At 43.1% G+C, this 15,964-nt stretch overlaps 1 protein-coding gene across 7 annotated transcripts; it reads left to right on the top strand.

Moving 5' to 3' along the window:
* Positions 1-730: 730 nt before the first annotated feature.
* MDM2 (MDM2 proto-oncogene) lies at positions 731-15,830 on the top strand. 7 transcript variants are annotated; one of them, XM_015856226.3, is made up of 11 exons: positions 731-945; positions 1,390-1,462; positions 2,744-2,818; positions 3,167-3,300; positions 4,129-4,178; positions 5,163-5,230; positions 5,374-5,467; positions 7,971-8,128; positions 8,867-9,022; positions 9,592-9,669; positions 10,963-15,830. In XM_015856226.3, the coding sequence occupies exons 1-11, from the start codon at positions 746-748 to the stop codon at positions 11,530-11,532; spliced, it is 1,656 nt and encodes a 551-aa protein (XP_015711712.2). In that variant the 5' UTR covers positions 731-745; the 3' UTR covers positions 11,533-15,830. The 7 variants fall into 7 exon arrangements, with proteins under 7 accessions (XP_015711712.2, XP_085370945.1, XP_085370960.1 ...); XM_085514819.1 differs by having other exon boundaries at positions 847-945; positions 4,011-4,178; positions 7,968-8,128; XM_085514834.1 differs by having other exon boundaries at positions 847-945; positions 4,011-4,178.
* The last annotated feature ends 134 nt before the right edge of the window (positions 15,831-15,964 follow it).

Raw genomic sequence — 15,964 nt, forward strand, 5'->3', positions numbered from 1 at the left:
GGACATTGCACTTCAAACAACACTTTGCCTTGATGCTCCCGTGCTATCAGGGACAGAGCAAACAGACAAGCACCTTTAACAGACCTGGTGCAGCTTCTCAGTTGTCCCTCACTAGGCCTTGAGCTTTACACTCTACAAGGACAGCAAGTTTGCCCTGAAAATCCTTCATCACACAAATACCTCGATGTAAACCAAGGCTGGAATTTCTTGGAGGTGCTGTTGTTGCTGGAAATCTGTTTGGCCAGTGGACAAGTCCAGGCAGTTACCCACTACTTGTCGGAAGAAGTTAGTTGTCATGGGAAAGCAGCCTTACAGAGCTGCTGTGGTGCTGCCTATCTTCACACACTATTTGCAGCTCTCCTGTTCCTTGATGAGCCTTTTCGCCCATAAAAAATAATTAGGAAGTGTCACCGTGGGCAAATACACCTGAGAATGAGAGAAAGGAGACAGGCTGAAAACCAATCAGTCCTGATTGAAGTGAGGCAACTGAGCTCCTAACCCAGTGACATGCTCCTACACGGCCTTCATGTTCAAAACTGCAGAGGGAGAGGGGGACAGGAAGGCTGCTCATTTCTCTAGGGAAGTCATATTTCCTCCTAGCCTCCTAAATATCAGTTTAAAAAAATAATAATAAAGCCAAAATGAGCGCTGCTAATCAAACCATTACGCAAACGCACCGTACTGGGGCTGCTAGCAGACTCCTCTGCCCTTATTAAGACGGAAAGAGGACGCAGTGAAGCCATCCATGCACCCCGTCCCTCAGCGCTGCATCTCCCCGCTCCCTGTGGTGCCGCCTGAGGGCTGCGCGCCACGCGGCCGTTACCCCGCGACCGTTAGGGGGCGCTTGAGGGGGAGCCAAGATGGCGGCGTGTGGCGCGGACCGCGCTGCGGCCTCGTAAGGCCCGCGGTCCTCCGGGCCGGGCGGCGAAGCGAGCGCGGCTGGCGGTGCGTGAGGGCTCGGCTAGAGAGCGCCGGGAGCCGACAGGACGCTCGGGGAGCCGCCTCGGGGCGTAGAGGAGCGGGGGTGGGGGAAGGCCGGAGAGCGGCTGAGGCGAGCGGCTGAGGCGAGCGGCGCGGCTTCCGCCTGCCAGCGTCGGAGATGGGGCCGGCGGGTGGGGGGGGCAGCGGGGACGGGGCGGCCTTCGGCTACGCTTCAACGTGAGTCAGCGCCTCCAACGCCCCGCAGTGACTCGGCAGCGCCGCGACGGGTCATGTTCGGACATGTCGGGCTGCTGTGAGCGTAGCCAAGCCCCGACTTGCCGCTTGGCAGCGCTATATAAGGGCGGCCCGGCCCGCATGGCACGGCTGTTCCGAGCTCACGGCACGGGGGGTGGCGGCGATCCGGGGATGCTGATGTAACGTGGAGCTTGTTCTTCCCCTGTGCTGCAGGCAGCTGTGCAATACCGAGATGTCCTCCCTGACGGACGGCTCTGCTGTCAGCGCCTCGGAGCAGGAGGCTCTGGTGAGTGAGCGTGGTCGGGTGCTGCTACCCGGAGCCCTGTGGCGAGCAGCCTGCTTGATTGTGAGGATGGGGCGAGCTGAATACCGATTCCGTGGTGAAGAGGTTTAAGACGAGTGATAAACTCTGGAAGATGTGTGGGAAAGCCATCGTGGCACAGCTGAAGGTTTAAAAATCGGCGTTTTCGCTTTCGATTCGGCTGGGCTTCGTAATTAGTCGGAGCCCCAGGGGGTTGCAGCGGGGCGATGCCGGCTGTGCGCTCCCCACGTCGGGGGCTTCTCTTCTCTGCTTTCGTAGGAGGCTCTTTATATGGATCCTGAGGTGTTTAAGCTCCCACACTTTCTTTCCTCGCCCTATAAGTTGCCTGTGCTTCCTCTGTGAAGCTGCCGTGTCCTGCGTGCTCCAAGGCGCTGGAACTTTCAGAAAGGGAATGAATAGACACGCGGTGTTGTCTGCAGGCTTTGCTATGCGTGATTCTTGCGACTGATCTGTTGCTAATGCACTAATTAATGCTTTGTGTTAATCGTAGCAAGTATTTGCCCTGCCAGGCAGGGGAGTTGGAACTACATGATCCTTGAGGTCCCTTCCAACCCGGGTCATTCTGTGATTCTGTGTGATTCTGTGATTTGAAATGGAATATAGGGAAGCTTCCCTTCCTCCTCTAAAGAGTTTTTTTGTTGTCTCATATTTTATTCGGGGAATATTTTAGGATAACTGAAATTAGCCTGGCTATGGATTTGTGCTGTTAAAGTGGCAATGCTGTTACTGCACCCAGGAACTTCCAGCAGTTGTCATGCAGGCACTTTGCTTGCAGTTGTGGCTCCCCTGCGGCTTATTCTCATCCCCCTGCATTGTGCTGGCACAGCTGTTTGCAGGACAGTGCAATGAATGGGATCAGCCAGAGGGAAAAAGGGGGTGGGGGGAGAATCACTTGGGAGTGTTTTCTCCCTTTGCCCCGGGAATTGTTCACAGATTGGCTGTGGAGAGAAGTGCAGCGTGTGGGAGGGCACTGTGGGCATGGGAGTGACTGAAATACTACAGTGGGCAGGACGAGCTGTGCCCGTCCCAAGTGACAAGATTCAGGGGCAGAGCTGGCTCTTGCACTCTGGACTTCACAGTCATAAAGGTCTTAAGTTCAACTTCATGAAGCCAAAAGCTTGGATAGGTCGTCATGCACCTATGTGTCTTTTATATCAGGTTAATGTAGAAGGAAACCAGTCTGTGTGTATCTGTAGAGCTGAGTGAATAATTGCTGTACGCTGTTCTGCTTTAATCTCCACACAGGTTAAACCAAAGCCACTGTTGCTGAAGCTGTTGAAGTTAGCTGGTGCAGAAAAAGACACGTTTACTATGAAGGAGGTGAGGGCTTTTAATTAATAAAGGTAGATGACAGTAAATCCAGGGAGATGGTTTTTCTGTTTTGGGTGATGGGGGGTGCAACAAATGGTGTTGAAACAAGGTTTTGGCTTGAGTTTTCCTGCTCACTTGGTAGGCAGTGTTTACCAAGTTTCTCAACATCTACAAAGGCTTCTGCCTGTCTGTAGAATAACAGAGTTCATAGGGGAAGATAGGTGAAAATTGCAGCACTGAGGGAGTTTTAGGCAATGGGAGTGGGAGGAGCAAATAACAATTTAATGTGTTTTCTTGTATTTGATCTTCAGAAAGCAAAACTTCTGTATGTAACAATGCCTGTGGTTTGTTTTACAGGTAATATTCTATCTTGGACAATATATTATGTCTAAACAATTATACGATCAAAAAGAGCAACATATTGTGCACTGTGCAAATGATCTTCTTGGGGATTTATTTGGAGTAACAAGCTTTTCAGTAAAAGAACACAGGTAAAATAGAATTCCTTTCTGAGAATCTGGTTGTGAAATAATGGAGAATGCAATCTGTACGGCCTTGTATTAATTTTCTGTAGCTTGAAAAATGGTAAGCTCTCCTTCATCATTTGGTACCTGATGTAATCTTCATTCCTCTGAACTAACCTTTGTGTCCATAATCACGAAATCCCAAACTTTCCACACGTTCATAAGTGTTGCAGTAGCTTCATGCAGACCATCCCAAGGTGAAAGAAAACTCTCTTCTGTAATGTAACAGCTGCAAAGGGATTGCAGAAGCATTTAACACCAGACTCCTGACCTGATTTATGTAAGAAGCAACATAGGTTTTAGCAGAGAACAGTAGTATGTAATCACAGTGTGTTCTCTTAGCCACTAATAGTGCCTTGCTACAGTATTTCAGCATTTCTTTTGAGCAAATTACTTGTCTTCCAAGACTACAGACATCAGAAGTCCCATCGTATAAAGCACTGATTGAGAATTCCTCTTGTTAAAAACGAATACTGATTTGTTAGGGGCTCTTTGTCAAAAGGATTGTGACTTTTCTGTTCTCTGACTGAGCGCATTTAGAAGCTAATGCTCTTTTACTCTACTGAGATGAATAAAATCTCTTCCTTTTCCTTTGGGTGAAACAATACTGAAAGTGCTTCAGCACTTCAGAATAACAGTTTCCTATATTTGCCATGGGAATTGCCTTGCTTTTCTAGGCAGTCTCCAGTTATCACAGTTGAAAAAAAAACTGCAGAACTTTCCAGCAAAGTGTGGAATGTCTACATGAACTCTAAAGTAGCTAACGTGCATCATCTTTCTTTATCCCCATCTAAGGAGAATATATTCCATGATTTCCAGAAATCTGATAGCAGTCAATCAACAAGGTAAGCTAGTCTGGAACAGCCTTCTGTTTTGAGAAGTAGTAGAAGAGAAAACGTAACTCATGTTAATGCATCTTTCATCTGGTGCTCAGAAAGCATCTGCCTCTCCATAATTAACTGCTGGTGACTGCAGAGATCACAGATGAAGGCAAATTGAAGCAAACAGGATTTCTTTTGGGGGGTTGGGGAGGCTCTAAACTGCTTTGGGTAATGTGGGATTTGAACCAGGTGAAGCACAAACAGGACTTGATTGAGAAGCTGCTTGGTTTCCTCAGGGCTAGAACTGTGTTGGTGTTAAAGGCTCTAGTTCCAGAAATGAGCTTTGTGAGCTTATGCCAACAGTGAAGTCAGAGTGCATGCTTTCTGTTGTATTGGTGTTCAGTTTTCACTTCCAAAACAGTGACGTACATTTAGAACTGAACTGGAAGGTAGTAATGTCAACACTGAGTCCTCTTTGGGGGGGAAGGAACAACAAAAAGAAGCCACGTACTTAACAAATAGATACATTTTCTGCAGCATGAAGTACGTTAACTGTAATTTCTGGCTAATATAAGAAATGTAGCAGGAATTAAATAGTGGAAGCTGTTTTGTGAATGGGCTTCTAAATCCATATTGCAGCATGAAATGGTTTTAATTTTTCTAAGGGTGTGTATTCAGCTGCTGGATCTGTCTTCTTAAGGGCGGTCAGTATTAGTCCTTATTGTTATGACAGCAAACTTAAATTCAGATACTTCTTCTTTGAAGGTAATGGATTAATTCATGGTCTGCCTGGTAATAAAGATACATAATTAACTGCAGTCTATTTTCTATCGAATGTCATTTAATTCATTGTTCACGTGAGGTGATAGCTAGTAAAATACAATTCATAGGAATGTAAAAGTATTTTGTACATATATCCTTCCATCTGCAGAATCACAGCTAAGGTACAACATTCATTGGAATGGATTAATAACAAAATTCAGTGCTACTTTACTGCTTTGTTTTCAGATTCTACACTTGCTGATCCACCTCAGGATGACGCCAGATTTCAGCTTGAAAAAGAAAATGTTCTAAAGGTAATCTTTAATATTACCTTTTATGTTCTAAGATGTAAATTTAGTTTCGTTTCTATGTTGTTGCTTGTTTGGGTGCAGTTACAGTAATTGTGGCCCTCACCTCATGTTCATGTGTGGGCTTGTTGTGTATTTCTGTTAATCAGGAATCCATACCAGAATCAGAAGAAAAGCAGACTTCATCAAACGTGACTTCCCAGCCAACCACATCTTCTAGGAGGAGGACACACAGTGAATCTGGTACGTGCAGATTCATGATGCAGAGCTTTCAGTGTCATGACCGCTTCGAACAAACAAGGGCGTCTTGTTGCCTTAATGGCCTTGAGAGATGCTAACAAACCCTGTGATTCTCTGCTTATCTGAACCAGAGTGTTCAGCCTGGAAGAGATACGCAATTCCTCGCACTGCTCCAGTGTCACATTACGGTTTGGGTTACTAGAGGTGTTAAGTGAGCCAACAGAATCATTTGTTTTGTGGATCTACCCAAATGATTCACATCAGCAGGCCTTGGTTGTGCTGTCTTTGTAATGAGAACACTTCTGTCTCTACTGATGCAGTCAAATGCGTTCCAGGTCCCTCTGTAAATAGCCACAACACTTTACATTTTCTTTGCTCTAAAAGCCGTTCTCATTGGATTTCAGTTGGTAGTGCAGCTGGATGTATTTAGGTATCTGACAATTCCTTAAGCATTTCATAAGAGTCTGCCCACTTGAGCATTATATTTGTCTCCAGCTCTTCTTTATTGTGGTTAATAATCACAATATATCTGCAAACTATGGAGTGTTTCTCCTGATAATTAGCAAACAACAAATTGCTCAGCAAAATGTTGTGTAACTTTAAATCGCTCCATGGAGGTGTTCTGTACAGTTGAACTGAACTACTGTCCTTTCAGATTCCTTGCACCGCTTTATTTCATCACTTTTATTACATCATGAGTTGACACTTGAACTAACTGGGCAGTGAGAACCTGTCATTGCATAGGTGGTTTTTTTTTTCTCTTCATCTGCTTGGGAACATTTAAAGTTCCTCACTTTTTGTGAAGTGTTTTTTTGTGTGTGTGTTCAGCATAGACTTCTGTCTTATTCAGTCCAAGAACTGTGCTGCTTTGACAAGCGGTTTGCACTAAATTAAAAGAACATTTTAATGTTGCAACAAAACCTGATAAAGGGATGGAAAGTCACAGTTAATCGACATCACCTGTAATATTTAGGCATGACCCAGAGCATGGAAGGTCCTGTGTTGTGCTTACTTATTGTAGGTTTGATTATTAACTCTTGCCTTTGCATCCATTTATTAGCTTGTTACAACCTTAAAAGTTCTTTTAATATAGTGTTTTTATATACACTTCTTTTCTAATTTATAGGAAATCTTCCTTTTAAACCAATGTTATTGTTAAATTGTCAATGGTAGCGGCTCCTTTGGAGCCTCTTACATAGTGTATAGCAAACTTGTGGTGGTACAGTATCAGTACAGCATGGAGCCATGGCAACTATAAATGAGGACAATGATGGAGAGGAGCAACCCTTGGGCCTGGGGGCACCAAATTTGGTGGGGCTCTCAGGGCAGAAAAAGAAAAGGGGCTGAGCCAAGAAGCACCAAGGGAAAGTGAGAGAAGTCTCAAAGTATGTACAAGTGTTTTGTTCTCTTTTCTTTTACAATAAAAGATTCAAGACTTGGACACTTGTGGATTTTTGGTGTGTTTCCAAGGGCCAGGCTGAAGTTGGGCAATAGAGGGGACATGCAGAGGGTGCCTGTAGGGGACAGCAGGTTCTTACCGAGGTCTGAACCAAGTTGTCCTCATGGGGAATTTTCACTCCACTGTGCATATGAACCGACTTTGTAATGCTTTCTTAAAGATTATTTTTTCTTATCAAACATTCTAAAAGTCAGTGGAGCTGAATTTCGACTTACTGCCCCATAGATGCTGTCTCCCTACCGCTTATGCTGCAGTAGATCGATGTATCAAAACATGATATACGTAAAAAAAAAGCACTGCTTTTGGGCTTTCAGACTGAGCGTATTTAATAAGTACAATTTAAAGTATTTTCATGCTTCAGTTTTCCTGTAGTATGTTAGCCTTGAAGATTTTCTCATTCACGTGTTGTCCAACTCATTTGCATAATGATGTATTAGAAAAATTCAGAGTAAATACAACTGCACTTAGTGCTGATACTGTCAAATACCTTGAGGTGTTAGAAGCTTGTTGAAGCTGAATCTGGCCTGCCATGAGGTCCTCTGCACACATTTGATCTGGGAGCAAGTGACTCATCTCCCTCCAAATTCTGGGGCGGCCTTTTAAGCCTCCTGAAAGCCTCTTTCTGTCCTCTGACTGTAGATGGGGTTAGTACAATTAAAGTCCTAACTGCATTGCTTAAAGTTAATAGAGGCTTATTATGAGTGGCATGTGTGAAAAGGTAAAAATGTTTCCAAGTGTGCTGTTATTTTGTTTCTTACATGTGGAGGCTGCCACTTAAGAGCTATGCTGGTGGCACAAGTAGCAAAAGCCAGCCCCTGAATTGCTGGTTTCAGGAATGTTTCACCTTTCATGTTGGTACTGTGTTGTCTTAATTTCTGTTGCCTCTATGTAGTTCTTGATAATTCTATGAATTCTTGAATTTCTACTTACATAAACTGTATTTTAAGCTGCTGTTTAAAAAAAAAAATTATATATATTAAAAAAAAAAAACCCTGCACATTGCATTGATGTTTTGGAGTAATAAAGATTTTTGAATATGCCCAGAAGAAAATTCTTCAGATGATGGGCACAGCGACAGAAGAAAACGTCATAAGTCGGACAGCATCTCGTTGACCTTTGATGAGAGTCTCTCCTGGTGTGTAGTCAGCGGGCTGTGCCGGGACAGAAGCAATAGCAGCGACTCCACAGATTCTGTCTCCATTCCGGTAAGTCAAATCATGGTTTTGGCTTTTGGTGGTATGGTTTGCAGTTACCACAAGTGCAAATATCCATCTTTAAACATTGCTTTTGTAATTAATTTGTGTCATCTGAGGACTGAGTTTGAGGAAAGAGAAGTAGGGAGGGATATTCATAAAAACCAAATGCTTACATTTGGCACAGTATGGGGAAAATATCAGATACCTTTCTTTTAAAATAAGTATTTTTTAGAGTGATGAAAGAAGAGTAGTAGTCTCTAATGGTCTGTAATTCTTCATAGTTGTAGGTCACTGGTAATTTTGTTACAGCTTTGCTACTGAAGGCCTAAGCTGGCAGTGTTCTTAGTGCTGTATTCTGAATTACTGAGCTCAGACTGTACGCTAATGTTTTATTTTGTTGATGGAAAAAATAGAGAGTTTAATGAACATGCCAAAAGACAGCGTGTATCCTTACGCTTGTTAGGAGAGCCTTAGAGGAATAATAGCAGCAGGCTCCAGGGTGGCCATAGGTAATCTGCTTCTTCTATTCCAGGGGCAACAGGAAGCTTTCAGATCTAGCTTTGTTTAGCCAGCTGTAATCCTATTGTCTCCTTAGTGCTATTCCATCTAACAGCAGCTGTTCTCATTCCTTCCACAGCTGCTACATTGATCGTTGTTGTTTGGTTTGGTTTTTTTCCTCTTCTCATCTTAATGATTATGGATGTGGACTAATGAGATTGAACGTGTGTTTTCTTTCTTTTCATTCAGGATCTTGAGGCCAGTTCGTTAAGTGAAAACTCTGATTGGTTTGACCACGGTTCTGTTTCAGACCAGTTCAGTGTAGAGTTTGAAGTTGAATCTATTTATTCAGAAGACTATAGCCATAATGAAGAGGGACAGGAGCTCACAGATGAAGATGATGAGGTACTTTTTGGTTTTTTTAGAGCCAAGGGAAGGAAATTACTTGAACACTAAATGTTGAGATTCCAACAAGAAGCAACAGTAATTCTTTGGGTGTGCAATGTGACAAATTGCATCCACGTGTTTGATTGCAACTCACTAGCTGGGGTTGAGACTGTTCTTACATTACATTAATGAGTTCTGTTCTCATTACATTAATGAATCTGTCCTCACTCTGGGCCACCTTTATACCAGCATGATCTGCCCCAGCTCCATGCTTCTCTTGTACTGGGAGCCCAGAATGGATACAGTACTCCAGGTGTGACCCCACCAGCATTGAGTAGAACCACTGCACCAGCAGTTCCTTCTGTCTGGGATAACTCCACATTTTAATCCAAAATGCATTCCTAATGTGAAAGATTCTTCCCCATCCCCAAATCAGTCATCAGTTTTTATGGAGTTACTTGTTAATAGGGAGTGTATGTGTCATTTTGTTATTGCATTTTAATAAAAGTAGTCTATTAGAAGCCAGATGTTGAGTTGAACACCAAACATCAGTTACATCAGTGCTTCTGTATTTTTAATTGAAATAGGTCTATCAGCTGACTATATATGAAGATGAAGATAGTGATTCTGATTCGTTCAATGAAGATCCAGAGATTTCTCTAGCCGTGAGTAAAACCTTGACTGGCAAAGCATCATTGGTTGGGTGAACTAACAGTAGGTGGTCAGGGCATGTAGATGAATCCAAAATATGGATGTTTTGGAAAGTATCTTACTAGGTTTCTTGGTGCATTAAAAGAAATGCTAACTCAGTTTCATTGACTTTGTGTATTTTGAGTCTAGATTTGACTTATGCAAAAGAAAGGGGAAAAAAATAACATTAAGTTATATACGTTACGAAAATGCTATTCTTTTAAGTCATAATGTCTAGTTTTATTGTCCAGCCTCAGTGAAGCAACCCGTGGCACAGAGATGTGAATGCAAACCTGTTTGCAACAGTACTGTAAAATTATTGGATGGCTTCTGTTAAGCTTTGTGGGAAGGTTCCTGTAGTGTTGGGAGGAAGTTCAGGATTTTGGAGCAAAATATACAGGCGTGAGAAAAATACATGCTGTAATTTAAAAGCATCTTCATTTGTTGCTCGTTTTAGCTGAGGCTTGAAGATTGCTGCTGTGAAGAACTGCCTGAAATGCTTGTTTCATGGTAGTCTGTAGGCTGGGGGACTTTGCTGTAAAACACAGGGCAAGCCACCGTCTGGATACACAGCACTGCTTAGGTGTGGAAGAGTCCCTGTACTCAGTTTTTAGGGCTTAGTCTCTTAGGCTTTTGATGTCGCTGATGCTGTTCAGAACTTAAAGCAGGAAACACTGCAGGTGTTCCAAATAAGAAGTTTAATTTTTTTCCACTTGTACGCGTTGATTCTGAGGAGGGTGTTGGTCCTTACAAGCAAAGCGTGTCTTTAATGAGATGGTAGCTTGCTTTTTTTAATGTTATGGAGGAAGCTCTGAGACACATTGATGCTACTCTTTAATGTTTGGTGCCTCTGTGAGTGCTGCTCGGCTGTGTCAGAGTGCCCTCATCCGGCCACTCTGCACACCAACAGCTCAGCATTCCTTCAGTCTCCACCTGTTTCCAGTTGCTGACATGCATAGGAATAACCACCACTTGGCCAGAAAGAAGTTTCTTAAATGTTGGCTAAGAAATAGTAAGCCAGTATTATTACACTTATATTTCATAAATCTACTGTAAGGAAGAAAATAGCGAGTTGTATAACAATGAGGCTATTTTAATCCAGGTCCATAAAACGGAGTTGGACACTGAGTGGAATTCTTATATAAATTTGTTGATAGCTCCAAATCGCTATTATTTTTAGCAGTAATTAATTCTTAATGATCTCTAAATACTTCAGTAATGAGCGTTCTTAAGTGGCTAAAGCTGTTTCATCCTTTAATTTACTAAAGGACTATTGGAAGTGCCCTAAATGTAGCGAAATGAATCCTCCGCTCCCACGACATTGCCACCGATGTTGGGCCCTCCGTGAGGACTGGCTTCCTGATGAGAAGAGCGATAAATCGGTGAATAGCAAATTAGAAGGTTCTTTCCACCTGGAATCTGACAAAGGTTTTGATGTTCCTGACTGTAAGAAAGTGAAAATGAATGAAGATAAAGAACCGGCTGTGGAGGAGAATGAAGATAAAACAGCCCAGATACCTGAATCCCAGGAAAGTGAAGATTATTCTCAGCCATCTACATCTAGTAGCGTGTTTTGCAGCAGTCAGGAGGACTTTAGGGAACCTGAGAAGAAAGAAATGAAAGACAAAGAGGAAGGTATGGAGTCCAGTCTGCCTGTTAGCAGCATAGAGCCCTGTGTCATATGCCAGAGCAGGCCGAAAAATGGCTGCATAGTACACGGCAAGACAGGACATCTCATGTCATGCTTTACGTGTGCAAGAAAACTGAAGAAGAGGAACAAACCATGTCCGGTGTGCAGGCAGCCCATACAAATGATTGTACTAACTTATTTTGGCTAGGGTGATGGAAAGCAACTAAAAGTACTCATAAACTGGTACAGCAAATAAGAGAGAAAGAAATTATTTTTATATGCTTATTGCAGGTTAATATTTTGGGTGTCTTAACGTTTGGTATGAAAAGTCATTGCTGAAGTAAACGCACTGGAATTGTTAAGGATAGCCTGATATTTGCTAGTTAATTTAACACGGAACGTTTTAAATCTCTCTCAGTAGAAGTAACTGATTCTTGTTGGTCAGTGTTTGACTTTCCAGGTGTTTTACTGTACAAAAAAGCAATGTTTCAATTACAGTATTGAGTACAAATATTGTAAGCCCTTGTTCAGGGATGATCAGAGAAGGGACGTTCTGAAGAGTTCATTTAAAGTCAGTTAAGAAGAAAGAAGATTGCATTCCACAGTGTGTTGCCTAGTGAAAGCACCAGGCAGAATCAGAACCATCTGAGTAAGGCAATAAAAGAACAAAATAGAGCCTTGTTTCCCTCACTCCCAAAAAAATTAAATCCTTTTGAGAGGGAGATCTTTTGGATGTTTGTTGGGAAACCAGGGGAGTTGTGGTGGAAAGTAACATTCAAGATCTGGGAAATTGAAGAGAGTACGGTGTCTTTAGTTTTTATAATGTACTTTGTGAACTCCAGGGCTGTATGAGTACGCTGTGAGGAGTCTCTGACCAGTTCCAGTTCTAGGTTACCTCTTAAATATCCTGAGAAATACTTTTAAAACATGGTGTGGATGTGGTGGTCTGTACTGCCCTTATTACTTTAGCAGAGCGTGAAAGATGTGAACAGGAGAAAGAAACAAAGAACTTAGAGTTAAAAAGCAAGGCAAACTGGCAACAATAGGGGATGTTTATAGGTTGGTTTTTTCTGGACTTGTGTAAAAATAGTAAGAAAAAAAGTCCACCTCCACCTGCAGAGACAGAGAAGCTTGTGTCTTTTTCCTTTACACAGTTCTTCACATTCAGCAGCCTTTCCAACTTTTGCCATTCTCTTTTTCTTCTCTATCACAAGAACTTTGAAAACCTGCTGCAAAGGTTTTTGGCTAAATGAGAGTTTGTCTCAGTTGGATCCGTCCGTCCTTCGTTTAGCTCTTATTTCCTCACTGTGCTTCCACAAAACCCTCGTGAAATGTATCCGTTCCTTTATGAAGAAATCTGCTCATTGACTTAGGTCTGTGATGCATTCAAAGGAGGTAACGTGAGTATATCTTTGTAAGCTGAAGTGTCTAAAAACGTAGTTAGGTTTCTCATCTGACCTGTTCTTCAGGCGGAGAGTTCCCTCACAAGTGGCTTCTATCTGTTCCTTGGGATGACCAGACTCCGAAGGGATTTGGGTGTTCTCAGTTCATTAATTTGGCACATAGTCACAGTTCAGCTGTCCTGCAGGGGCCAACAAATAGTCTTAGAGTCAGGAGAGCTCCAGGAGTGGAGATGAGATCTAAATGCAGAAGTTGTGCTGTGTTTTACCATCCCACAACCCTCAGGGAAGTGGCTTCCTTACCTTTGCAGTGCCAGTGCAAAACTGCCTCTGTGCCAGCTCAAAGACCTGAGGTGTTAAAATCACTTTAACATCAGAGCTGAAATATTGATTCCAGTATAAATGCCTGGAAACCAGGACTGGAAACACCAGGAATACAGGGAAGTACCTTTCATGTTCCTATGTGCTTCCTTGTGGAAAGTAAAAAATGTACAGCAGAAACTTGGTAAACTCGTGTGACTGCAAAAAAATTCCTAGAGTACCTGTGTTGGTGATAAAGTTTGTTTGTACATTTGAGCTACATGTTGAAAGCTACTGCTAAAAGGCATCGGTATCTCTGAAGCTTCACCACTGTTCATTTTAACTAAACAAAACAGAAAACTCACTTGTATGTTCCTTTAAATAAAGAATTGCTGTAGGTGCAGATCCTGCCTCCATTAACACTGCTTCCTCTTCATTTCCCTGCATTTGTATTTGATAAATGGAAGCACAGCGAATCTTGCAGACACCGTTAACTGCTGCTGCAGATCAGAACTGATCCTATTGGTCTGCAATGTGCAGCTGGCTGAGAATCCCCAACTTGTGTAGTTGGGAAGCACTGATTAAATGGGGAGTGTCCTTAAGGGACACTGCGATGGATGAATTCTTAATGTCTTTTTCAATTTGATCCCTTCTCTGCAGTCACTGATTGCTGTGGAGCTCCCAGCTGTGGGGAGCAGCTGTTACTAACCCAGTTTCTGCTGGGACAAATTTTGCCATCCTGCTCTGGGCATTCATTTCCAGCTCCCTTGTGTGATCTCCATATTGTAGGAGGAAGAAAAAAATCAGCTCTTAAAAATGGCTGACCAGTCACAGCAGTGCTGTTGCTGTTTGCAAGCACTCTGCTTTGGGGTTTTCCTTCAGAAACAATTTCACCTCCTATTAAATCTGAGTTGGCAAAAGGTAAAACAGGCATATACAGCACAGCTGACTTTGTGACCTGAAGTTTTACTTCCTTAGCATATGTTCTGTGGAGAGCAGCCCTGGGAACACTCGCTGCTCCACACAGCACCAAGGAGGTGGGTAATTTGGGGGCCTGCATCCTTGGCCATGTTACTTTCTTAAATTTTTATTGTGAATTCTGTTTTCTGGCTTAATGTTCCTTTTACCAGCCAGTGAGGTTTGTTGTTTGCTAGTTGTTGTCTTCTGCATTCTTTTTTAAAAGCGTGCCTTACAGATAATAAGGGAGCAGGGTGATGGGTTGGTGGCATCTGCCTTGTTTCCTATTGGAGACATGTGCAGGGCAGAGCAGTAACCAGCTGAGAACAGTGTTTGGTCTGACATGCTGGAGCCTTTGGCTTTGTCACCATGCACTGTGCTCTGCAGTGCTGGCTGGAAGCTTCCACTGCTCTTCTCTGTGGCAGATAACCATTGCCCGTCCTCGTGTCATGGTGCAAAAGCTGGCAGTGTCGTGGCATGAAAGTGTTCTTACTTGGCGAGGCCTTTGAGATCGTTATTTAATATTGTACACGTTTTAATCATTAATTTATTGCAGTTTGTAAATTTTCTTGTGCTTATAGTTAGTGGTGTGAGCTTTAATTTATTGGATTGGTTTGTTGGTACCTGTACAGACACACACGTGTGCTTAGTAAGTCACTATAAGTCATCCTATAAGAGGGATATTTAAGAAATCGTAGCATGCAGGCAGAGATACAGGCCATATTCAGGTGGAGAGATGGACAACGTATGCCTTTGTTCTCACTTTTCCTTCCCTTAACACTGTCTTGATGTTGAAGCTGCAAAATGCTCGTTGAAAAGAGTCAGAAGCCAATGCCATGTGAACACAAGGGAACTGCTTGGGTGGTGGTTTGCGTTGAAATGCTTTTGCATCTCCCACTGCAGCCACACAGTGCTCTGTGGTGCTGCTGACATCAGAGGGCAGTGTGTGGAAGGAAGAACACACTGAACATGAAGGTGACCAAAGGAGCTGGGGGAACAGGCAGGACTGAGAAGGCTGCAGTTGTGGTAACTGCCTGTGTGCTTCAGGTGGGCAGTGGTTGGGTACAGCTGCTGCTGGGGCCAGAGCAGGAAATCATTAGAAGCATAATGAAACAACAAAATAAGGTGAATAAATGAATCGGTATTTGGTTGAAATATTCCTTCTCAACCTGAGGCTGTAGTTGTGTTTATCCCAGGCAGAGGAGATCCTCTGCTGTGCAGCACAGCCTAAATGAAGGGTAGTTGCTGCTGTGTTAAGTGCCAGTGGAAAAGAGCTTTGGGCACATGCACTTGTGACTTACAGGGTGGCACAGCTCCTGCCTGCCTCCAGCTCTGCTCACTGTTTTTGTTACTCACGGTGCATGGGGGCTTATGAGGGTAGATGTGAGGGCTGCATCTTGCGGTGTTGCTTCCAACTAACGTATACTTGCTTACCACAGGTGCACTGAAGAAGAGGTCTTTCTGTCACGTATATTGTTTCTGTAAAAGTTGTTGTTGACACTTGAGGCAGTGTTGACTCCTTTTCTCACTAGCTGTTACTTTCCAGGGTCAGTTTTTGTTTTTGAGCCAAATTAACACCTGAAATATCAAATAGTGTTTCCCAGAGCAGAGTCTTACTTAACTAGACAGCTGAGTGTAATATTATTTAACTATGCAATTTTGTCACTCCTGTAGTGCTGTCCCTGTGGCTTAGTGGGTGTCATTCAATAAGATACAGCTCTCCGCTCACAGTGCACAGAAGAATTTCCAACATGTACTATATATTTGGGTTTCAGGTTTTCCTCTGCTGAGGAAACTAAACATTTTATCTGTTTAAAAGCTTTAAATAAAGATGTTTATATCCTCCTCAGTGCTTTTTTCATGGCCGTGATTTGATGTTTTTGAAGTGCTGCTTGATTTTCATGCACCTTTTTAATTGTGGAACAGCAGTGCAGGTTCCTGGGGTGGGTATTACAGAGTGTCCTGCATCACATGCCTTGAGGA

Source organism: Coturnix japonica, chromosome 1, assembly GCF_054131305.1.
Source record: "Coturnix japonica strain WE chromosome 1, WE-NBRP24, whole genome shotgun sequence".
Lineage (NCBI taxonomy): Eukaryota > Metazoa > Chordata > Aves > Galliformes > Phasianidae > Coturnix > Coturnix japonica.

What these genes read in the sequence shown, in the direction of transcription:
- MDM2 (XM_015856226.3), top strand. Translation starts at nt 746, where the DNA reads ATGCACCCCGTCCCTCAGCGCTGCATCTCCCCGCTCCCTGTGGTGCCG. An exon ending in CAGATTCTGTCTCCATTCCG is followed by an intron (nt 8,129 to 8,866) that starts GTAAGTCAAATC and finishes CTTTTCATTCAG; the next exon opens with GATCTTGAGGCCAGTTCGTT. An exon ending in ATCCAGAGATTTCTCTAGCC is followed by an intron (nt 9,670 to 10,962) that starts GTGAGTAAAACC and finishes AATTTACTAAAG; the next exon opens with GACTATTGGAAGTGCCCTAA.